At 40.7% G+C, this 24,266-nt stretch overlaps 1 protein-coding gene across 1 annotated transcript in view; it reads left to right on the top strand.

Moving 5' to 3' along the window:
* The first annotated feature begins 2,690 nt into the window (after positions 1–2,690).
* The window catches only part of UBE2QL1 (ubiquitin conjugating enzyme E2 QL1), a 54,582-nt gene continuing 33,006 nt past the window's right edge, over positions 2,691–24,266 (top strand). Inside the window, exon 1 of the mRNA XM_075585946.1 lies at positions 2,691–4,308. Within this exon, the coding sequence (XP_075442061.1) occupies positions 3,445–4,308 (864 nt within the window). The 5' untranslated portion in view covers positions 2,691–3,444. The remainder of the gene's footprint in view (positions 4,309–24,266) is intronic.

Below are 24,266 nucleotides of genomic sequence, written 5' to 3'. Positions count from 1 at the left end.
ACCCTATAAGACCCAGTGTGTTTAAGAATTTGATATCCTTTGGATTTTCTATATTTTTTGATATATGGACATTTCTTTTTTGTGTCATCATAACACAGATATAACATATTGTTATAGTTGCACTTTTTATTATTACACCAATTTACTTATTGTCTTACTACTTAGTGCGTAGTTATCACACAGCAAGTGCATTTATATGACACATTATATGGTCATATTCATTTAACGCACCTGATATCTTTTTCAAAAACTATTTTGCAGGTTTTTTTTTATTTAAAATAGCTGTCATTGTAAAATTTGGTTCACCACTCAGCACAGTGCTTAACCTGACGTTTGTTGTTCTCCAGAGGAAACGTACATATAACACAATTGAATATGAACAACCTTCTTATTAGCTGCATTCATTCCCGAATGGGAGAAATCTGTGCAGAGAAGAAAAAAAAGCGTCTATTGGTATTTCACTAAAAAGGAAATTAATTTGTAATTAGTATAAAGTGTAATAGTTTATGCTTATAGTGAAAACACATTTTGGATTATTTAAAGGAGGCAATCATTTTATCATGGTAGCTATTACACAATATTGTGTATGCAGGCCCGATTGCTTACAAAAATAGCTACCATGAAGTATTTGGTGCTTATTTAGTGGAACTGCTCCTTTTCATTTTTTCTTGCTTTCTAAGATTAAGGAACCAATTAATTATGATTTGAAGCGTCTTACCAGAGCTGGGGAAGAGTTCAGCTCCATTCAAATGATTGACAGTCAAATATTCTCCAGTCCTGGGAAAGAGCTTCAACAAGGGCCTAGAAGTATAAATAGTAGCTGTCACACAATATTGTGCATAGAAATCGATCTCTCATTAGTAAATATGAGCTTAATGTACAAAGCATTGTTTGTTTTGCACCTTGTATTGCCTGAAGTGATACATTGTCACATACACATGCTTGGCCTTTATTTAAATGATGACAGACTTTTTTTATAATCTCACACTCACAAGTGTACAACAGAACCTTTGCATTTTATTGTCTTTTACACCATTTTACTGATCTGCAGCCTATGTTTACACTTCAAAAAAGGGCGTAGTAGCAAAAATAATAATATTAGGGAACATAAACAAAATAATAAATGTCAAAACATAGAACACAGGCTCTGACTCATATCAGTCCTAGTAGTGCATTGAGCGCGTTGTACACATGACTATCTTATGATCTTCATGCACCTGCAGCATTGTGGGGGTTAACTAAGCTGAGACCCTCAGAATAACCTCATTCACACATTACTAGCATATATATGAATTGGTTCAGTTGCTAAGGCAATGGGCTGTTACTTAAACGAGATTCTAGTCTGAAGACTTGCGCAGTGTGACCTTCGAGAAGTCATTATCTAACCAACTAGATGTTATAGTCACACGATATTATAGCAATACTAAGTGACCATGTGTATTTCTGTGTGGGCGCGCCATTTTTTATATTTGTTTACCTCTATGTTTTATGTCTGTTATCTGCACATTGGTGGATGTGAGAAGATTACCCTTTTCTACAATAGCACCACTGCTAAGGCCATTATGTGAATTAATATAGGGTGCTATCAGCATTGTATATATCACTTAATCTCATTTTCTAGTGAGGGACCAACATTACATTGCAAGATCATCACAGCACGGTTCATTGTGTCTGCATCATTCTCATCTATTCATCACTTTGTACATTGTCAGTTCCACATGAAAAAAACCCCAGATAATATCCCCTTATATGTATAGTAGATGGATAGTCTCTCTTGTGCACTCTACTTTAACAGCTTAAATGCCACGAGAAAGGAGGGTGTCTGTACCCATAGCAGGGGTGGGCTAAACCCTATAACTGCTGAGAAGGGACTTGTATTAAACTCAGCTATATTCAATAGAGCAGGGGTGGGCAACTGCAGTCCACAAGGGCTGCCAACAGGTCAGGCTGTCAGGATATCCCTGCTCCAGCAAAGGTGGTGGGTGCAGTCTTTGACTGAGCCACTGATTGAGCCACCTGTGCTGAAGCAGGGATATCCTGAAAACCCGACCTGTTGGTGACTCTTAGGATTGGAGTTGCCCATCTCTGTGAAGATAGTGTCCACTTAATCCTCTACATCTCCCATCTCAATAGTTTTACCTCACCGGGGAATACATGGAGGACTATGTGCAATGAAAGCTGGACTACGTCCGAGACGTTTTAGTGCTGAGTTGGATCTGCAAAAACATTACTTGCAACACTGAGGATGTTAAACCCTTTGACTGCTGGGAAAGGAACTTGGTTAAAACCCAAATGGACACAAGTGCTGGATCTGCAACCCATTACTAAAACGCAATGGCTGAACGTGTTAACCCTCTCACTGCTGGGGAATAAAGGCGATTGAGCCTGTGCTATGCATCTTTGTCTCTTTACAGATTTGATGCTTTCAACACAGCCCCCCTTCAGATGATGCAGAATAGCTGCAGACCCAGCGATTTAGGATGCAGCACAGGTAACCAGAGAGTCAGAGGGAGGGAGAGAGACGGGGAAGGGCTGACGTTACCGAATAAGGGGAGTTGCCACTGGATTAATCCTAGGACCTTTTTAATTCTCACGTAGCCAGTCGTGTGCCTGCCTCCCCTGCTGCTTACATCCATGTGAGCTGCAGTGCTCCTTCCCTCCTCCTCCTCTCCCCCCTCTGGAGCAGCCTTCCCCCCCCCCCCCTCTTTTGTGAGGTCTGCAGATAGGAGACAGAAGGGATAGGGCTGGCAGGCGATCAGTACTATTTCACTGCACCAGGAGGAGGTGAAAACAGAGAGAGAGAGAGAGAAAGAAAAAAAGAGATCAGGGGCATTGCAGACAAGAAGGAGAAAGAGCAACATCTCTGCTGCATTCGCCCATTTGAAGGACAAGACCGCCCAGCACAGACACCCAGGCAGAAGATTGTGTCAGCTTGGAAGGGGGGCGGGAGGGTTCCACGTTCACAGAAAATTATGCTCTACTGATGATCACAAAAAGGAAAATAAATCCACATTTGTGCAGTAGAAGATTGGGTAGGCTGCGTCCTTCAAACACTGGATGGGAATTAAGGCACAGAGAGGCAGCCATGCAATGCAACCCCCCTGTCACAACAGACTGATCCACTTTCTCCAGGGTTTATGAAATAGCTGGAGCGTAGTCACTACGCTGTTTGTTTTTACTAAGGAGGAACGGCATATACCACAATTTTATTTGCCTGTATACACGATACGGGGGGGGGGGGGGTTATGGATCAACTTTGATTATGTCACTAGCACTGCAACGCCAGCCTTGATCCAAGTTTAAAGAGCACACTGCAAGCTTGTGGCTTGAATAGAACATAATCTGTCCATTGCCGAAGTCTTGTGCTCTGAGCTCAACCCTCACCGTACACTGCTATCTTGTTAGTGAAAGCAGGTTATAAATATAAAAGACCCTGGAAATAAAATGGCCACTCTCCTGCGGAAAATAGGACTGATTCGTCTTCACGACAGGGACACAGAAGACCCCAAGCACCATCACCATCACCACCGCAGCCAGCAAGGGTCACTGAAGAGCAGCAAGGGAAAGAACAGCAGCAACAAGCAGCAAGGGGTCTCGGCAGGAGGTGGTGGTGGTGGTGGGAGCAGTGGAGGGGGCACCAGCGGCTGCTGCAGCAATAACACAACAACCACTGAGGGGATCCTTGGCCAGGCTGAGATAAAGGGCAAAAAAGCAGAGCTGTGTCACAAGGAAAAGTATGGCATTGCTGGTGGCAAGGAGAAAAACAGTGCCAAGGAGACCAGCACACCAACCATCACCAAGGAGTCCAAACAGCAAGGTATTGGAGGTGGTGGTGGTGGTGGAGGTGGATTAGGAGGAGGTGGAGTAGGGAGCAAGCAAAGCGGAGGTGCTGCCCTGCCGCCACTAGTGCCACCCAACAGGCAGCACTGCACCCAGGTGAGGAGCAGGAGGCTGATGAAGGAGCTGCAAGACATCCGCAAACTGAGCGACCACTTCATCTCGGTGGAGCTGGTGGATGACAGCCTCTTCGACTGGAATGTGAAACTGCACCAGGTGGACAAGGACTCCACCCTCTGGCAGGACATGAAGGAGACTAACACAGAGTACATCCTTCTCAACCTCACCTTCCCAGACAACTTCCCCTTCTCGCCTCCCTTCATGAGGGTGCTGAGCCCCAGGCTGGAGAATGGCTATGTGCTGGACGGTGGGGCCATCTGCATGGAGCTCCTCACCCCCAGGGGATGGTCCAGTGCCTACACGGTGGAGGCAGTCATGAGGCAGTTTGCAGCCAGCCTGGTTAAGGGGCAGGTAAGCATGGGGCAGGTATCTGCAAGCTTTGTCATTCATGGCCAGTTGGTGGCGGTGCTAGGTGTAATCATGCTGAACCTTTACTTAGGGGGCCCTGATAGCCTAATATATGTTATCTATTTTTATTATTACATAGATAAAGATTTTGATTAAGTTCCAGTATTTTCCTATATGATATGGTTGGTGAAAAAAGCAACAAAAATCCTCCACCGTTAGCATATAGCCAATAAAGAATATCACTTGTGAGCACATTCACATTTCTGCAACCCTGCCTTGTTGCATGTCGCATGTCTGCAATCCTGCCTTTCACCATTATCACCTAGCATACAGTGATTCCACTGCAGCAAGGGATTCTGGGAAATGACATGCAAATGAGCACACCGTGCGAATGTGCTCACGTGATGATAAATAAAATGTGCTTCATCCAGCTGCCACCGCTTTTGTCACCCCTAACAGTCACCAATGTGATACCAGTACATTGTAGGATCCCAGTCATTTAGGACCCCAACGAGCACCTCTACAATATTATTTTAATTTGCTTAAATATTTTATATAATGTTACAATAAATAGAATAGAGACAGACAAGGTTTATTTAACAATAGGTAATCATGAATCTCTTGAACTGCTGGAGGTGTCTAGCATCATCACTGAATGGTGTGTTGACTCACACTTAAGACACCCACCAGATTCTTATATACCTTGTTGCCAGACAGGTTTTTGTAATGTACTGTATAATTTCTGAGACCGGCTAGTACTAGAGGTAAATGTCTTCAGAAACCATAAGACTTATCAGGATGAGCTGTATCGTAACCCAACTCCCAAAAGCAATGTTAATGGTCCTGGCCTCTCCAAGTCATCATTGATTAGGTCTAGTGCAGTGGTTTCCAACTTCAGTCCTCAAACACCTCCAACGGGTCAGTTTTCAGGATATCCCTGCTTATGCACAGGTACCTCAATCAGCAGGGGTATCCTTAAAACCCTACCTGTTGGGGATTCTTGAGGACTGGAATTGGGAACCACTGCTCTAGTGTGTATATGTAACGTACAGTATTAATCTGTGTATAGTCAAAAAGCACTAGAGACAGAGATCATTCGTTGAATATTTAAAGATACAGTTAATATAAATGTGTGTGTGTGTATATATGTATATGTATATATATATATATATATATATATATATATATATATATATATATATATATATATATATATATATATATATATATATATATATATATATATATATATATATATATACCTAAGATCCATCTTACCTGTGCATTAATACCTAGTATTTATAATTAAGATCCAGCTGCAATTGTGATAGTGACATATCATATATACAGTAAACATAAGCTTATTTTTATACTTTGTATCACATGTATGTAAAATCACTGTCATCACAGCTCGACTACTTTTATGGGTATATATCTACTTCATACACACAAATCTTCTCTTACTCTTTAGTACAGCTATCTATTGGTCACCCGATCCCATTTCCATCTGGAGATTCATTCTCAGTCCTGATATGTCACCTGCCAGCATCCAGAACACACACACATCCCACTAACACTACCCACTGTATCAGTGAAATCTGATATGCCCTCTCCTCTTTTCCGATGTTTAAATTAAGGACAGTCACCACCACAAAACAGAAAACACTAACCCTAAACTGAGAAATCAGTGGAATGTGCAACAGGACCACAGGCTGTAAGAAGAGAGGTTGTTACCAATTAACTCATAGGAGGAATAAGAAGCCCCCCTATAGAGGCAGCGATTATACCTAGTAACAGAATAGATGAAAGATAAATAATACGTGTCTGTAAATACGGGAGAAATGTAGCAGGAAAAAATACATATTGCATTCACTACATGTAGCATTGTAATTTTACTGTTTGGAATCACGTTTGTGTTTAAGCACAATTATTTTGTTTAATTCAATTAAACATCTTCCTCTTTGTAGAAAGGGATATGCATTTTAACAAACAACAGATCAGAGGATTACAGTTTTTTTTGTTAAGAATTTACACTGGACTAGAAAATGGTGTCTAGAAAACAATTTTTTTGCATTTATTGTCATTATGATTGTAAAAACAATATTTCTATTAAGGTTTGCTTTTACAATCATAGTTTGGGGATAATATATCTCTCTGTTAGTATATTATACCCATTTAAATATTCAGGTTTTGAATTTGACTTTAACTATAAAATTAGTTGTTTTATGTCCATAAACACACAGCTACCCAGTAAGCTTATATAAACCCCCAAAATTACCACAATAAATATATATATATGTGTGTGTGTGTGTCAAAAGGAATGCTGCTGAGCGTGGCACTGTATACTACAAAAAAACAAAACACAAAGGGAGCCCAGAGCTACATCCAATTTGACAAAAATACACAGTGAAATACCTATATATATCTCTTGAAAAAGATTCATTCAGTTTAACCCTTTTGACCAAAGCATTATAAGCTTGCGAGCCACTTCAAGGCATGACCAGAACACGCTCGCAACTCCCCACTTTTCAAATGTACAGGTCTTTTCATGCAGCTGGTTGTGACAGATCCAATGCAGATCATTCTTCATGTAATTATACAGGGTAATAAGAATTTTAATCAGTTAGTGTTAGGACCTGCGATATCTGGTCAAGCCTTGAAGTGGCTCGCAGGCTTAAGACGCTTTGGCCAAAGGGTTAAACTAAATTACCCTTTTTTTCAAGATATATATATATATGTATTTCATTGTGTGTTTTTGTCATATTGAATGTAGCTCTGTGCTCCCTTCGTGTTTTATGTCTAACAATATCACCTTATCTGCAGTTCTATTAGCTAAAGTAAAATTAGCCACAAGTGTAAGATCTGCCATCTTTTCCCCAGGGACATAAAGGTGAGAAAGTAAAGAATTTCTCACGCTGAAAAGAAAAATCATGAATGGATGAAAAAACTTCTTAATCAGCCACAAACTTAAAATACCAAGAAAAATGGGTGAAAAGGATATATATATATATATATATATATATATATATATATATATATATATATATATATATTTATTCAGGTTATGGTAGGTAAAAAAAGTGACAAAAACCCTCCACAGTAAAGCATAAAGCAACTGTAAATATTCCTGTGTGCTCATTTGCATGTCATTTCCCAGAATCCCTTGCTGCAGTGGAAGTGCTGTGTGCTGGGTGATAATGGTGAAAGACAGGGTTGCAGACCTGTCTAAGACATGCAAATGAATATACAGGAATATTTACAGTTGCTATATAGATAGATAGATATTACTTGCATAGATATATACAGATGTAGCCAATGTTATAGCAACCCGTGGCGCGATCCCGTGGGTGATATAGCGCAAAAGCCCTGCCCCCTTCCTGTATGAGGCCGATTAAAAACACTGGCTACTTCCCCCGCTGCCACATTGTAAATGTCCCGCTGCAGGCGGCCACAGGTGGCAATAAAACGTTGCCAACATCTGTACCTTACCGTGTGGGAGTACCCACACAAAAGCCCACATGTTCATTCACCGAGCACATAAGTTTGGGTACTTCATAAAGCATATGTGGCAAGGTAACATTGCATTTCTGTAATGAGCAATGAAAGGCAAAGGTTAAATAAATTGGAATTCAAGAGGATTTTCTTCGCATAAAATACCAAGTTAATATTCATGGTATGCAAATCAGCTCCTCAGGTGTTTATTTATTTAAATCTTCCCATCTGACTGCTGGCTTTGCCTGGAGTTCTGCCATATCCAGCAATTATCTATTACATTTTGGCTCCGATCCTGGTGCTCTGTTACAATCACTGTCACATACTATATACCAATCTCCCATTCACTCTGAGGTCATGTTTAACATCTGAGCTCCAATAGTGATACATTTCATAGTTGTTATTGGCAAAATGGTTACGATAAAGCAATGCTTCCACTTGAGAGTAGTTTTTAGCTCATAGGGAGAGGGAGTGGCTCAGTGAGTAAAGACACTGACTGGCACTGAGAGTTTGAAGCAGTGAGCCTGGTTCAATTCCCAGTGTCGGTTCCTTGTGCAAGTCACTTTATCTCCCTGTGCCTCAGGCACCAAAAACATAGATTGTAAATTCACGGGGCAGGGACCTGTGCCTGCAAAACGTCTCTGTAAAGCACTACGTTAAACTAGCAGCGCTGTACAAGAACATGCTATTATTATTATTGTTAACCTCTGCCAAATGTTCCTGCAATTAGGTTTAGGAGTCTACGAATAACTTGTGTACAAATAATATCCTACACCTATAATAATAATAATGTCAGGGAATAAGATGGAAGGAACCGTGTTGCATTATCACTTCACCGCCCCCTTGCCAATTAACACTCTACATGATAAAGTAGTATCGAGTATGAATACACTGGTAAACCAGGTAAAGCTTCTTCAAATATAGGAATAAAAATAATTTTTGGGGCGCTCTACAAAAATAATAATTGCAGTCCTCCTCTGCCCACCTTAGGATCCATTGACCATGTCCCATCCCATATAATGGGAAAAAGGATTCTCCTCTGGGTGACTATTGTATAGATGCCCTGGTTTCCTTTGTGAAAGTTTTTTGTTTTTTTTACCTCGTCACTTTTGTCATTTGTTAAGGTTGTTTGTTGACTTGCAGGGCAATTAAAAAAAATATATATATTTCTGTCTTTTTTTAAAATTCATATATAGATGCGCAATATTTGCAAATCAACACTTTTTTTTTGCAAATGTTAGGGTCAATTGTGGTTTCCTGACAAGTCATTTGTGGTTGGCGTTTGTTAGTGAAATGTCATATCGTTGTGACTTTTTCGCCAGCTGCAAATGCCCAAAATTCACAGAGACTATGTGGTAATGTTTTTGCGCATCACTACTGTTGTGAATTTGGAAGCAGTTTGCGTGAGGACTGTGCAAAATACTGTCCTGCTTTAGATGATGTTCTTTATGTAGCTGTAAGGGCCTGTACTATTACAGAAATAGCTTGTGACATTACAGGTTGCACGGTGTGTATTTTCAGTGCAAAAAAAAAATCGAATGTGTGTATATATATATATATAGATATATATATATATATATATATATATATATATATATATATATATATATATATATATATCTATATATATATGGGGAAAAAAAACGCCCGATCTTCATGATAACGTTTAAAAATGTAATAAACCATTTGAAAAGACGATTCAAAACTCACAAAAGTATGATAAAAAACAGCATTGTATGAGTTATACTCATGTTCCAGAGTAGCCTCGAGTCGCCGCCGCGTCTCTGCTCCTCCGCTGGGGGTACTTCAGATGTCGTCACTCCTCATCAGTGGTATAACAGGTTTCAAGTTCCTCCGACAACCACAGTCCTATGGCACAGATTCCCTCTAGTGAAAGAGTCCCAGTATACCGGATATATACCCAGTATATATGGAGCCTGTACCATTACAGAAATAGCTTGTGCCATTACAGGTTGCACGGTGTGTATTTTCAGTGCAAAAAAACACACACACACACACCGCAGTGGAAAACAGTATTCAGTATTCTTTATTCTCCCCTTAGATTCTGTTTCTTTCTATGTATGTCACTTGACAACTGTTGCTGATAAATAATTGATTGTCTCAATGTTTCATATGGGTCTAGCACCCAGTGAAATTAAATTCCACTTCTATTTACTGCAGTAGGTAAATTCAAAGGCATATTACTGGGAGTCCAAAACATCCGAACAGAGTGAAAATTATAAATGTTTCCTTGATATTTCGTCAAATGCATCTTTAACACGTAGGCCTAGTGTTGTTTATTTTGTAAGGATTGGTCATTATTGGAGGTTTGTAGCTTTAATAGAAAGGGTGCATGGTATAATCAGCAAGCTGTCAGGACCATAAGTCACCTTCCAGAATCAATACTGTTATAAATGTAAAGTCAACTGAGATGGTATCTTGACGCAACTAAAAAGATGCAAGATACAGAAATAATAACATGGTGCTCACCAATAGAATCACTGTTCTACACACATTTAACAAATATGATAAAACTATAACAGCGTCATTGTGTTTAAAAATAATTCCTATTTGATTAGAATTTTTTTCAGACTTTTTTTGGATTATCTTTTTTTGCAATTATTTTTACACAAATGAAAATGTATAATACTTATGTGCTTAATTGTTTTTTTCCCCCCGTACAGTCTACACAGTATATAGGGATCTGCACGTCACCACTGAACACATTACATTATTTGATGATGTAGCAAAATAAGACCATACTCTAGATAAGTAAATAAATAAGATTGCTGATGCCCTTGACATCAATTATTACTAATTAGAAAGAAATATAAACGCAAGAACAGAAAAAGCATTGAATAACTATGGTCTCTTCATACATCCAACATGTGCTGCATCAAAGCTCCACTTATATTATAGAGGGCATCATTTGAAAACCTGTATTGATACACGATTCAACAACAGAGATTTATATATTTTACAATGAAATATTTGAGGATTAAATGTGCAAACCATGCTAGAGGTTGCTAGTAGAAACTGAATAATTCAGGATTGGGTTATGAGACATTAATAGATCTATTGGAGTCTAATATCAGACAGTAATATAGTTTGTCTCTTTTAAATAATACAACATTAATGTATATAATTATTAGAGTTGGCTGTGCCTGCTCTGACAAGTTGCTTGCTGTCTGCAAGCAGCAATCAAAGAGTATTGATCTAACTGAATATTTCACTGGCTTCATCGTTAGTTTCAGTAAGAAGTCATATCGCATAGTGTCACAGTTTAGTTCATGCAATTAAAAAAAAAAGGACTTGAAATCCGTTATATGTTTTTTGTCTTTTGAAGTTATATTAATCATCACACTCTGTTGTCCTGATCATATTGAGGCCTGTAACTCGCTACATTAAAAGAGTGATTCAAGTCATTCTTACTGCACTTGGCATGACTCAATGTTATTTTTCTATTAACAATTTGTGCAGATACACACAACCATGACTCACCTCTTCATCTCATTGTGAGCTAGTGTTACCTAGCTGCCTTTATCTTTGTTTTGGTTGATTTGTGGCTAAATTGAGGCATTTTTACATCACCAGGTAATCTGCAGCAGCAATGAAACAAAACATAAAGGCTATTTTGTAGATTTGTAAAGCTTGTGTTTGGTTGTGTTACGGTTCAGATTTAAATACTCCAAGTTGGGTATTTTGTAATTATTATTATCTGAACCAGGGGAGCTAATCCATGGTCCCCAGACCTCCAGAGGACCCCACCAAATTCCCATGATTTATGCCGTTTTTGTGTCATCTCCTAATAATGGTTTGGCAGCTTTCTATTGGCTGCCCCCAGAATCGGCTTGTAGTTGTGTAGGGCTCGGTGCAGGGGCTTTCGTGGGGGCCTCTTAACTGGTCCGATGTAGTATCTCGTCCTCAGACATTGCGGCATCATGATGACATAGCGTCACGTGATGTCACCACGCCATGCAGCATCACATTGTCATGGCAACGCGGCACCATGCGGCATCACTTTGTCATGTTAATGCGACGTCATGATGAAGGGACACTGTAGGAGGCGGTGCCGTCGGACCAGGTAAGAGATACTTACAGAGGCCCCGCGCTCTCCCCTAACAATCTGTTTAATTGTGTTGGGGAAGAGCGCAGGGCCTCTGTAAGTGTGGGGCTCGGTGCAGGGGAACCAATGGGAACCATCATCAAGCCGGCCCTGGCTGCCCCAGACCGAGCATGACCAGGAAGCCACTTTCTTTCCGGGAGTAAATATGCTTCACTCACAGGCAAATGTAGTGATATCCCAGGAACAGGTGGGGTTCCCAGACTTTTGGGGACCATGGATCAGCTCCGGAGTACCCCCCCCCCCCCTGATTAAGATTCTTAAACCCACCCCCCCATATTTTTAAAATGTAATCAGGATCTATAATTTTGTTTACATATATCTTTGCACTATTTTTTGACAGCTTAATTTCCTTGATGACATCACTTACATATGTGAATATTTACACAGTAGGTGAACAGCCGTTTCCACCTGATTTTAAGAGGAAAAAGAGAAGTATAAAATGGAGGAAGCTGTTAGGCAAACTGAGCAATAATTATAAAAACAAATTAGAGTTAGTAGTGGATGCAGACAAGTCTCCCACAAAATTATCACTGTTACTTGGAACACAGAAAGAGGAGGAAAATAACACAAGGAGATGGAACATTTGATGCAGCACATTTTAATGGGTGTGTTAGGTAACTCTTACCTAGCTCCTACTATTGACACTCCCAAATTATGACAAACCTACTCACTAACCCCAGGTGGATAGCATGATAATGGTCTGACCCACTCTTAGGTCTGTTATGTAGTGGCCGCACACACTCCGCCGTGCGCACGCGGCACTTATAATTGGCTGTGGTTAGTCAGTCTTTCTATAATGGTGGAGCGTGGAGCCGGCCGACAGGGGGGAAGACAGGGAAAAGAAAGATTTTGCGCCGCTACCGCCGCTGAAATGTGTGTGTGTGTATGTATGTGTGTATGTGTCAAAGTTGAATAAATAAAAATTATTTTTATTGTGCAACATGGTTTTGTTTATTTTAAAAATATTATTTAATACATTATTAACTCACACAATCTATACACACACACATTACCTTCACTCACACCATACACACAAAAAGCGTCCGTCACGTGCACGCGCGTTCGCACCTACTATAGGACAAGCCTTAGTTCAGATTTCCTTCTACTATACCAAAAATGCTAACAGACCAGATAATTGAAATACAAATCCAGACTAGATCATTATCACACTGTTGTTGATAAAGAATGACCTGGCAGGTATTATTATATCAGCAGACATAATGGGAGCAAAGTGCATTAACACATTGACGCAAGATGCAAATGTCTCTCTTTGCTCCAATTGTACTTCAAATTGCCTTGATGTTTTGTCTCCATAGTCTGCTTCGAAACCAAAAACGCAGGTACTTTGGTCAGCATTTAGAAAAATAGGATTTCAGCTGTTTTTCTCCAAAACAGAAAGGGGAACTAAGTAGCTATTTTTAGAGAACGAGTCAATTAGGGCATATTCATTAGTGCCATTTGTGTCAACAATACAAACTGGTGTGATGATTTAATCAAGAATATCGTATTGAAACAGGACAATGCAAATGAAAACTCTGAACAGAGGCAGATATTAGATTAGAGAATTTAGAATAGCAGTTTTATTGGTTGATGAAGTGACACTATAATGAACATTACTTTTTACAGTTCTCTTTCATTTATGTTTTGAGGTAGTGTTTAAAACTATTTTCTCATAAGAATGGTTGATTTAGGAATTATTCCTAAAAGGAATTAAAGAAAACTAAAGGTGCTTAATTTTTAAGACCACATTTCCTGAGGGCTATGTATTAGGCTCCCCAAAAATGATACCAATATATATTGTTATTAGTTTTTCGTAGCTACCAACACATACACATCATATAGGGGATACAGAGTTTGTCATGTTTGTTTTTCTTACTTTTTCAAATGTAAATATTAGACATTGATACAGATACACTGGTGCACCAGAAACAACAGATTTACCCTGAGACACAGAGTACCTCTTATTCACCTCCAACGTCTCCAACCCACAATTTCATATATTTAAAAAAAAAAATCTAACCACAACCTACAATGTATTAAATATCTAAAATGTTCATTTTGTTTATTGTTCCCCCAGCTGTAGTGCGTTCTCTAATATGCCAGCATATACATGGTCTTAATTCTCTAAGTGAAATATGTTTTGGCTGTGTCATACTAAGTATTACTTTGTTTTGCACCATGATTATTTATATATTGGATTTTCTTAAACGTGATTTGTTGTTTATAACACAAAGATATATCCTTTATTGGGGGGCTATTTGGTACCAAAACGTTTTTACTTACAAATATAAAAGAATTGTGAACCTATATAATCAAGCACCTTACAACAGTGTTTTTAAAAAAAAAAAATTATGACTCTTTGACCAACAGCCATAATCATCACTTGAAATGCTTTTAAAGGTCTAATGTTTTTGTGGCATATTACAAATGAAGCAGACCACAAACCTGTACCCCAGACATGAAGGGATTATTTTAGGCACATTCAAGAAAAGGAAATAGTAATTGTGCTGAGTTTCCCAAAAAATATGTACAGAATTAACTATAATAAACAGAGAGCTGAGACCCTGGCAGTTATAAATTAATTACATATATTGCATATTTTTCAGGTGGTGGAAGCAGATATATATGATTGCAATTGAGTAAGGGGTTAAGTAGAAAGAACGGAGAGGAATCTCCTAGTCCAATGCTGTAAGACAGGCCTGCACAACACGCGGCCCGCGGGCCGCATGCGGCCCACCTGCACTCACTGTGCGGCCCGCGGCGGCTTTCTGCTCTCCCTCCCGAGTCCGCTCTCCCGCTCCCCCCCGCGAGACCGCTCTTCCCCTTCCCCGCGAGACCGCTCTCCCCCTCGCAGAGTAGCAGCATGCTCTAGCATTGAGGCACTTCCGTGTCTGCTGCTTGCTAGAGCCTGCTCTGCCGCCGCCTCCTCCACTGCAAACCAAGGTAGGAGGTAGGGAAGGGTGGGGGGGTGTGAGATGATGTGATTTGAAGTGTAGGGGAGCGTCATTTGAGGTGCAGGGGAAGGTGATTTGAGGTGCAGGGGAGGGTGATGTGAGGTGCAGGGGGGAGAGTGATGTGAGGTGCAGGGGGAGGAGAGTGATCTGATGCAAGGGGGGAGAGTGATGTGAGGTGCAGGGGGGAGAGGGATGTGAGGTGCAGGGGGAGAGGGATGTGAGGTGCAGGGGGGGAGAGTGATGTGAGGTGCAGGGGGGAGAGGGATGTGAGGTGCAGGGGGAGAGGGATGTGAGGTGCAGGGGGGTGAGGGATGTGAGGTGCAGGGGGGTGAGGGATGTGAGGTGCAGGGGGGGAGAGGAATGTGAGGTGCAGGGGGGGAGAGGGGTGTGAGGTGCAGGGGGGGAGAGGGATGTGTGGTGCAGGGGGAGAGGGATGTGAGGTGCAGGGGGAGAGGGATGTTAGGTGCAGGGGCGGAGAGGGATGTGCAGTGCAGGGGGCATGGTATATGTGTGGTGTGCAGGGGAGGATTGTGTGTTTGATGTGGAGGGGGAGTATTATTTGTGTGGGTGAGGGGGAGAGATGGGGGTATGAGAGATAGATGGGGAGTCTTGCAAAGGTTGATAATGAGGGGTTCTGGGGAGATATATGATGAGGGGTGCTGGGAGAGATATATGAGGATGATGATGATGATGATGATGATGGGTGCTGGGGGAGATATGATGATGATGATGATGATGATGATGATGATGATGATGATGATGATGATGATGATGATGATGATGATGATGATGATGATGCTTATTTTACCCATGCGGCCCAAATCTTTTTTCATTGGAGCAGTTCGGCCCTTCTCACTTAACAAGTTGTGCAGGCCTGCTCTAAGAGATATTAAAGATGTGCATCACATAGTATCAAGTCTTTTTCTATAACACAGATATTTGGCTGGTCCAGGTATATAATATATTGACACATAAGTCATTATGGCTCACAGAGTGGGGTATAATATTGGCAGATAAATCAAATCTAATAAACCATAACCCCTAGAGCTAGACCTGGTGAATCAATCCCATGAATGTACTCACAACCTCCATTGATGGATTCCTGGATCCTGCGTGCTCTCAGCCCAAAAAGAACCATGCAAAGCTTCCTCCTGGCGTGGGAGGGATGGTGGCGGTGCACTGCGTGTCAAACGCTGTGTGATGCGTTCCGGATAAAGGAAGTGCGGCTGAAACTGGTTACGTTGTCAAAAACAGCTTTTTATTGAGCGTAGACAGGCATAGTAAAAAACAAGAGTCAGGGAAGAAGCCTCTGACGCGTTTCGTGCAGGTACTGCACTTTTTCAAAGAGTAAAACCCTCTTCAAAGTACCGAAGTCTTATGGAGCAAGCCGCCGGAAGTCCCGCCCCTACAGCACTGCAATTGGTCCTCCACTCGAAGGTGGAGAGCCAATGATGGAACCTGCAGTCTGAGTGGCAGTTCAACCTGCAAAACCTCCTCCACGGCTAAGATACACGGACATAAACAAAGACAAGACCATTTAAAACCTGTTGCAAAAATAAGAAAAAACCCCAAACAACATATATACATTCAGGTGGGCTGGCTACACATACAAAGACCACCCGCACAGCTGTGCTAATGAACCATGGTGAGTTGCTAACTAGGTAGGAACATGAATGTATACTAAAGAAAAAGAAACCTAGTATGCAAGCACTCTATCACTGCTAAATGTGTAATGATTTAGTTAAAATACTTTATTAATAACCAATGAATAAAAAAAGGGGGTTTAAAATCAAATGTATATCATACAGCACGTGACTGTATCATTTATAACATAACTATGAGTAGTTAAGTTGATGGTACATATGGAGATCCTTGATTGATATTCAGGATCTTGTGCTATATTTATATAGCTGCCTACAGATATAGGAATAGGGCCGTAGTGGGACCACTATCTAGTTACAATCTTATCCAAGTGTATATGTATCAGAGCGTGTGATTATCGACGTGCTATAATTGTAGAATTGGTAAGATATATATGTTAATAATCCTAGGCAAAAAAATGCGAGGATATATACAATCTATGTAACTACCTATAATAAATGGTTAGTAATGAGCCAGAGGGTAACCTCGTACTTGCTGTTTGTCAAGCTGTGAGGATAACACTTGAGGTAAACACTACTAGTGGTGATACCCCTTACGCCGTTTAAGCCAACCAAAGGGGGGAGACAGAGTATGCACAATATAGTGGAAGGTGCATACACCCACAATAGGGTATTAAAGCATGCTTTGCCAACCTAATGCAATGAGGTATATTGTTTTCTTGGTTTGGCTATTCGGCTAGGTAAACTTATAAACAGAAAATTAATGAAAAATATATGTATTAAATTCCTAAAGTTAATATTAAAAATCATATTATGATATACATAATAACACTAACCATTAAGTTATATCAGACCCACATGGATATAAACAATTATAAAAGAAAAAGAACATATGACTCTTGTGCAAAAACATTATTATAAAACATAACTAATCCTGTATATTAGATATTCTATGTACAGTTATATACCATTATACTATTGATGCTAGCAATTGTATTTTCTTTTGAAACCAAATATGATGTTAGAAAAGATATTAATTAATATTAATTATATTAATTAGTATAAGGTAATATCTTTTTTTTTTTTTGTACATAGATATCTAAATCATTCACTTGGAAATTGTACTTAAATATCTGAAACATTCACTTATTAATTATCAGGGATGACAAACATCTATCTAATAGATAATGAAAATAATCATAGGGCAGACACTAGTGACATGTCTCCCCAGGAAAGGGGGAGGGGGAGAGGAAGAGGGGGATGGGGGGAGAGGAAGAGGGGGATGGGGGGAGAGAAAAGGGGGGAGAGAAAAGGGGGGAGGGGGGAAGGGGAGGATAGGGAAACATATTACACAAATGTTAGATAGATATTATTTCCCGCCAAAGGTTACATCAATAATACATGAATAAATTCATATCTAAGTAAGAAAGTGCTTTAATTCCCAGACCGTGTTAATTCCTATCGGACTCAATGCATTCAATGAAAAGATCCAAAACATCTCTCTTTTGTTGAGGATACTTAGCCTATTGCCTTTCCTAATAGGCAAGGGAATGTGTTCTAGAGCACTAAACAAAAAGGAATCTAAATTTCCTTTTTTGCGTTCTACAAAATGTCGGGAGACAGGAAATCTCATGTCTCCTTTTTTGATTGATCTGATGTGTTCCATGATGCGTTTTTTTAGTGGTCCGATAGTTCTACCTACATACATTTTTCCACAGCCACATCTAAGAGAATATACAACATGATCAGTATTACATGTGATCAAAGTTTTTATTCTATATACATCTTTGGTAACCTGGGAAACAATTGATTTCATGGGTCTCGCATATTTGCATACACTGCAAAACCCACATTTATGAAAACCTCTAGGGGGTGTAAATCCTCTGGTTTGATTGACTGGAGCTTTGTACAAACTTGGGGATACATGAGTTGAAAGGGTGTTAGCCCTTCTAAATGCGAATCTAGGTCGATTCTGGACATAGGGTCTAAGGGTGGGGTCCAGTTGGAGGACATGCCAATGTCTTGAAATAATCGACTTAATATCATCCTATTGACGACTAAATTGTGTAATAAAAAGTATGTTCTCTTCACCTGGGTCACACCCCAACGTCTTATTAACAGATCCATTTGCTTTATATCCAAATTTCTTTGACTTGTTTGTTTTAACTTTTAATAACTCGTCTCTTGAAGTCATACATGCATGTTCAAAGGCAGTCTGTATGCAGTCATTACTGTAACCCCTTTGTTCAAATCTCTGCCAACTCTCTAGATTGATTAATAAACATATCTAAATTTGAACATACTGTATCCTACGCAACCTTAAGAATTGACCCTTTGGGATCTTGGATGATTGCTTGTTGCTCGCAAAAGGGTATTTTTAGGGTTCTCTTTTCAAGTAAGGGGTTAATATTAACTCATTGAAAGTACCTTGCGCAGGAGAAAGGTGAGTTGGTGTGTGTATCAACTCTGGTTGCATATCTAAGTTACGCGCTCACCTGTGTGCTGTTCGTGAGAGATGGTATATTGGGACGGATTGAGGGGAGATATTGTTTATTTGAGGGACCTTTGCAAAGGCGAAAAGTGGGCCTGCTAGAGAGCTGTGTATTAATTCTTGTCCCGTATGCAGGTCATGTACTCACAGGTGTGTCGTACATGATAAATACTAGTCTATACATATCAATTTGGTTTTTACTATTTATTTGCAAGTTGAGTTTAAAGAGATATTTAGCTTTTCTCACATTTACGTGTGTCTGTTGATTTTTCCCTTCATCAAATGTGATTCCATTTATGAAAGAGTACGGTTTTTTTTTATCGCCTAGCTTGTAATGTATGTTTTAAGCGTACATTTCCTTAGGTGTCACTCTGTTCATTTTGTTACTTAGCCTTCCCAATTTGATCTAGGACCTTCATCGTTTAATGACAATTCTCTGAATTTGTGACTACCACCAACATTGATTTGTGTTTTGTTGATACTGAAGGATAACTGTCCCTATTTGTTTAGTTACACTACGGATTAGGTCAAACAGGCAGATTATTGTATGAGGAACTATCCATTTGATTCACTGATAATATCATGATATGATATCATGACCTAGAAAAAGAAGAAGCGTAAGAGAATTATAGAACTACAGAATGTCTCTCATGAAAAACTTTGTTAAATGTAGTTACCCACTGTTTTAGCGTCTATGTATTACAGAAGTCTAAGGGGAATATATTTGTCCTTTAAAGCTGCAGACCAAGAAATATCCTGCATGCGTGTTTTTTTAATAAATCAGTTCTGTGCTATGAGAAAATACTTGCAGCATATATTTTTTAAAACAACTTTAAATGACATTTGTAATGTATTCTAATGTAACGGGTTTTCCCCCCACCCAATCGCAGATCATACTGTGTGGGGGCAGGAACATACAAGGTTACTAAGTGTGGTGCATAACCTGTTGGCTCACAGGAGGGCTGAGCTTCCGCCACGGGGAACCTGGGGTAATATTACTGTGGACAACTTACGTATAACGATGCAGCGCCTCCACCTGCGATGGCTCCCACCAGAGGGGGAGTGGTTCCTCGCAGGACAATCAATACTCACACACAAGATATATATATATGGGACTTTACTTCTTCCGCAACACAACATAAACCACAACAGCTTACTTAACCTGTGTCCCTTTCTGGAGGAGACACTTACTGCGCCATGCAGGACGCTTACGCTAATTTGCACCCCGGCGGGCGCTAACACTTTTAGGCGTCACGGCGGACGCTACCACCTTTAGGCGTCACGGCGGACGCTACCACCTTTAGAGTGATCCCACCCTGTGTCCAGTAAGCCCAACCAAATGTCTTGCACTCCCAAGTCATATGCCAATGTGTGTGTGTGTGACTGCGCAGCCACTATGTCTGGTGATAGGCCTTGTTGGTGCACGCGAGTTGTGGGTTACCTGCCCGGGCTCCAGCCACGGGTGCCGCTATATCACTGGGGTTGGATCCACCGGGATATCCTCCTACGCGTGGGGTGAATTCCAGCGTGGATAATATCACCGTACAGCTCCGCACCGTCTCTACCTTAGTTAGGGTCTGTCTGCTGCCAGTAGGCCGCAGTCACGCTAGCTGGGCCTCCGTGGAGATAGTCCAGCTCCCTCTTAGCAATCCGAGCAATGTCCGTGATACACTCCTAGCAAATATATAATGGGGCAGGGTCCCTAACCTAGGGCCTGTCCCTACAATACTCAGCTAGGATGACTCAGGGCTATCTGGGGCCTAGGGGATTTGCTGGCCTAGTGCAGAGAGTCACAGACCCCTGCACCCTACCTCCTTCCCCTAGCTGATCCAGTCACCAACTGCCGTGTGCAAAACCCCGCGAAATGTATCTATATCCCTCCTGGGGAGATCTGCAGCCCTATTGGCTCCCTGGAGTCATGTGGCTCTGCCCCTGTGCACCCTGGGGGCTGTCCGTCCTGCCTTGCGCATGCGCGAGCTGTTTTGGGGCCTCTCGCGTTAGCTGGCCTCCTGCGCATGTGCAAAAGCACTATGCATGGCGGCGCCCTGCTTCCCGAGCCGCCGGGACCCTCGCGACGCGACCACGGCCTTCGCAAAGGCCCGATCGCGTCCCCGGCAACCGGCCCGCTCGCGTCCCTAACAACCGCCCCGCTCGCGTCCCCGGCAACTGGCCGCAACTCCCAGGTACCCGCTGCTCGCGCACCTGCCCCCTAACTCCCTCACGCGCGCTCTGGAAGAAGGGGGGGTCAACTAGAATAAGGGGGGGACCTGGCTACACTAATGTAACAAGCCTTTTTTTTGTTTGTTTCTATAGCAACCGTTACAAAATTACAGATACGGAGTCAATATTCCTCTGCAGCCATTTAGTGAACCCCTGAGCCGAATCTTCGCCGATCGAGCACAGGAGAACGGATCGATCAGCAACTTAGCTAATTACTTATCATTGTGTGGATTGTACTGATGCACATATTAAAAGGGAAAAAATAAACGGCAGCTTGGACTGCTGCTTTAATATTCATTATGATAGTCAAAGAGGGCTAACTAATTGAAGCAAAATAACTTGCATAAAGAAATAGGCCTATGATTAGTTTTACAACGCATGTACCTTTTTGTTTGGTATAGCATTCAGTAGGCAGCCAGGGATTGCAACACTTTCCAGATATTTTATGAGAGTCAAAAGTAGAACATTTTCCATAGAATATAATTGCTAGAACAAGAATTCATGTTATCAGCTGGTGTGCGTAGACCCAGGATTGATGTGAAACGTCTTCACCTAAAGGGTGCTTGATAAGTACAAGTATTAGGCCTCGGGCATGGTCAGCGCCTGACCCGTGCTGAGGCGCGCATTTACGCTTACCAGTGAGCCCTTGCAGCCGCAAGCGTGCGGAAGCGTGGGTCTTAGAAAAAATGTAGTTTCAAGCGCTCACGGGAGCGCAGGGCCGGTCACGTGAGTGGTTCGCCCAATGAGGGAGAACCAGCTTCGTGACGTCACAGCCCCCCCCCCCCCCCCCCGACACGCCCCCGGACGGTGCGCGGACCAAGGCTTTCCCTCAGCTTCCGCGCTCCACCACACGGCTGCAGTCTTATGGACGCAGCCTTAGCCTTTCTGGTGGTTGGATTACATACACACAATTAAAATGTATTGGTGACCATAGCTCAAGTTTAAGAACCTGGTTCATTTTGAACATTCACAGCTGGTAAAAAATTCACAAAAAAATTAAACTTTGTCTAACTGGTAACTGTAAATAAATGACTTAATGAGCACCTTGAAACCAACTTTTGGTGAAGAAATCGGGAACTAAGGTAATGGTAGATTGAAGCACTCACGTAAAACAGATGTAACATCATGGGTGTGCAGCAAACATGGTATCCAAAGTGGGGACATACAAAAAGGCTGTAATAAGCCATAACACATGAAAACTTAATAAAGTGATTTACTGCCAATCAACAGTAAGGAATCAAAACATTAATCTGGATAAAGGGACCAAGACAATAATTCTATAATTACAAAATCAAAGTTAGTTTCCCATGTCAGTGCCAACTCATTTATTTTCTTCTTAATCAGCGAATACACATTTTTTTCAGCCTGGGAATCATCAAATCGCCTTCGCTCCAATGTTTCACCAATTATTTAATTCATTACAAAAATAGTGTGGACAATTTGGTGAAGAAAACTCTTCATTCTTCAAACACAAAGGAAAAGAGGGTTTTAAAACTGAAAAGCAAGTAGAAGCTATACCAGTGTGGCACACAGGGAAGACAGACAGGAAGTAGCTGAGCCAAATGATCCAATTTACTTCAAATAAACAATAGCTGAGGAGATAGAATGAGATAAAAGCGCATTGTATGAGCACACATTGAATGTATATTTAGAGGTTAAGTAGCTGATATTGGAATTACAAGCCTGAGATACTGTAATTTCACACTGCCAGACACTTCCGTTTGCCGAAGGCACTTGTATTACAGTAGTTTCTTTTAATGAGATCCTGCAACATCTTTGTAGTGACACAACATTTTCTCTTGGGATCAACCTGCCCTTTATGCCAAGATATTCCATGCGTAACATATCTACCTACCATCTGTTGATCTGTTGCTTCCCAGAATCACGTTTCACTTTCCCCTTTTATGGCAGGCACATTATTTATTTCATTATGACCTCCCTTAATGTCACTCTTAGGACTCAGCTTTCAACTCAGTTTTGAAGTTTAATACAGAGTAAAAACAACTAAATAACTTTTTTTCGTGAACAAATATTTATTAATATGAAAGGAAATTAATCTCTCATAGTTTTCATGGGGCATAATGTTAAAGTACCATAATCTATCATCTTTATAAACAAAGTATATTTATTTTTCTAATATGTAAAACAAATGTAATATTTACTTCCGTTGTCAATTCCAAACCACTGGTCCATAGATAGGCTTTGGCCCATGAAAGATTCTCCCCATCCCCTTACTAAGCAGCATAGGATGCTGAACACTGTAGTTCTTCTCTTGATAAAATAAAATAGTACTTAAGACTGTCCGCCCACAAGTCCCTTGAATTTATCGATTTGGAAAGGGTAAGTCATCATATTACTGTCTACAAAGCACTTCATCTTTATGCCATCATTGATTTTAAGCACCTACATGGAAAACATTCATGCACATTTGTAGATTTGGTAAATATTGGACTTAAGCGACCCACGCAAAAGTCTCAAGAATGGATACATTTGCAAAAAAACACTGACTACAACTATCTTGTTTGGAAATTAGACATCAGATATGTGGTAATTTCTACCATGAAATGCACAATTTACAAATAATGTATCGAAAAATTGTTTTTGTAAAAAATAATAACGTAAAAACATTGCTTCCGTAGCTGAGCCACTATCAAGATCTCTAATTGTAGTCATTTAGGGTCATATTTAATAAGTGGTGTTATGTCATAAGTCATCTTCTGGTACTGTAAGATGCTTCACTGCCTATTAACTAAAAATACTGGCATTAATGTGTAAATTTGGGTAGAAAGATTTCGTAAAGCTACTTTTAGTTATTGTGATGGGTAAAAGGTCTAAGGAAGGGTTTTGGACCCAATTTGTGTAGAGTATCTGTGAGCATGTTTAAATGTTTTTTTTTGTGTGACTCTAATGTGATTTTGTGGGAGTTTGTGACTGGGTAGGACTCTTTCTGTTTGTGCTGGAAGGTGTATGCACATTGGTGCAGCTGTGTGTGTGTATTGCTGGTATTTAATGGAAGGTTTGAGTCTATTGAAGGTATTCTCAATCTCTTTGTCATGTTGGTCCTAATTATCAAGAGT

Source organism: Ascaphus truei, chromosome 2 (genome assembly GCF_040206685.1).
Source record: "Ascaphus truei isolate aAscTru1 chromosome 2, aAscTru1.hap1, whole genome shotgun sequence".
NCBI lineage: Eukaryota > Metazoa > Chordata > Amphibia > Anura > Ascaphidae > Ascaphus > Ascaphus truei.
Note: the sequence above shows the minus strand (reverse complement) of the source record. Positions and strands in the feature narration are given on the sequence as shown.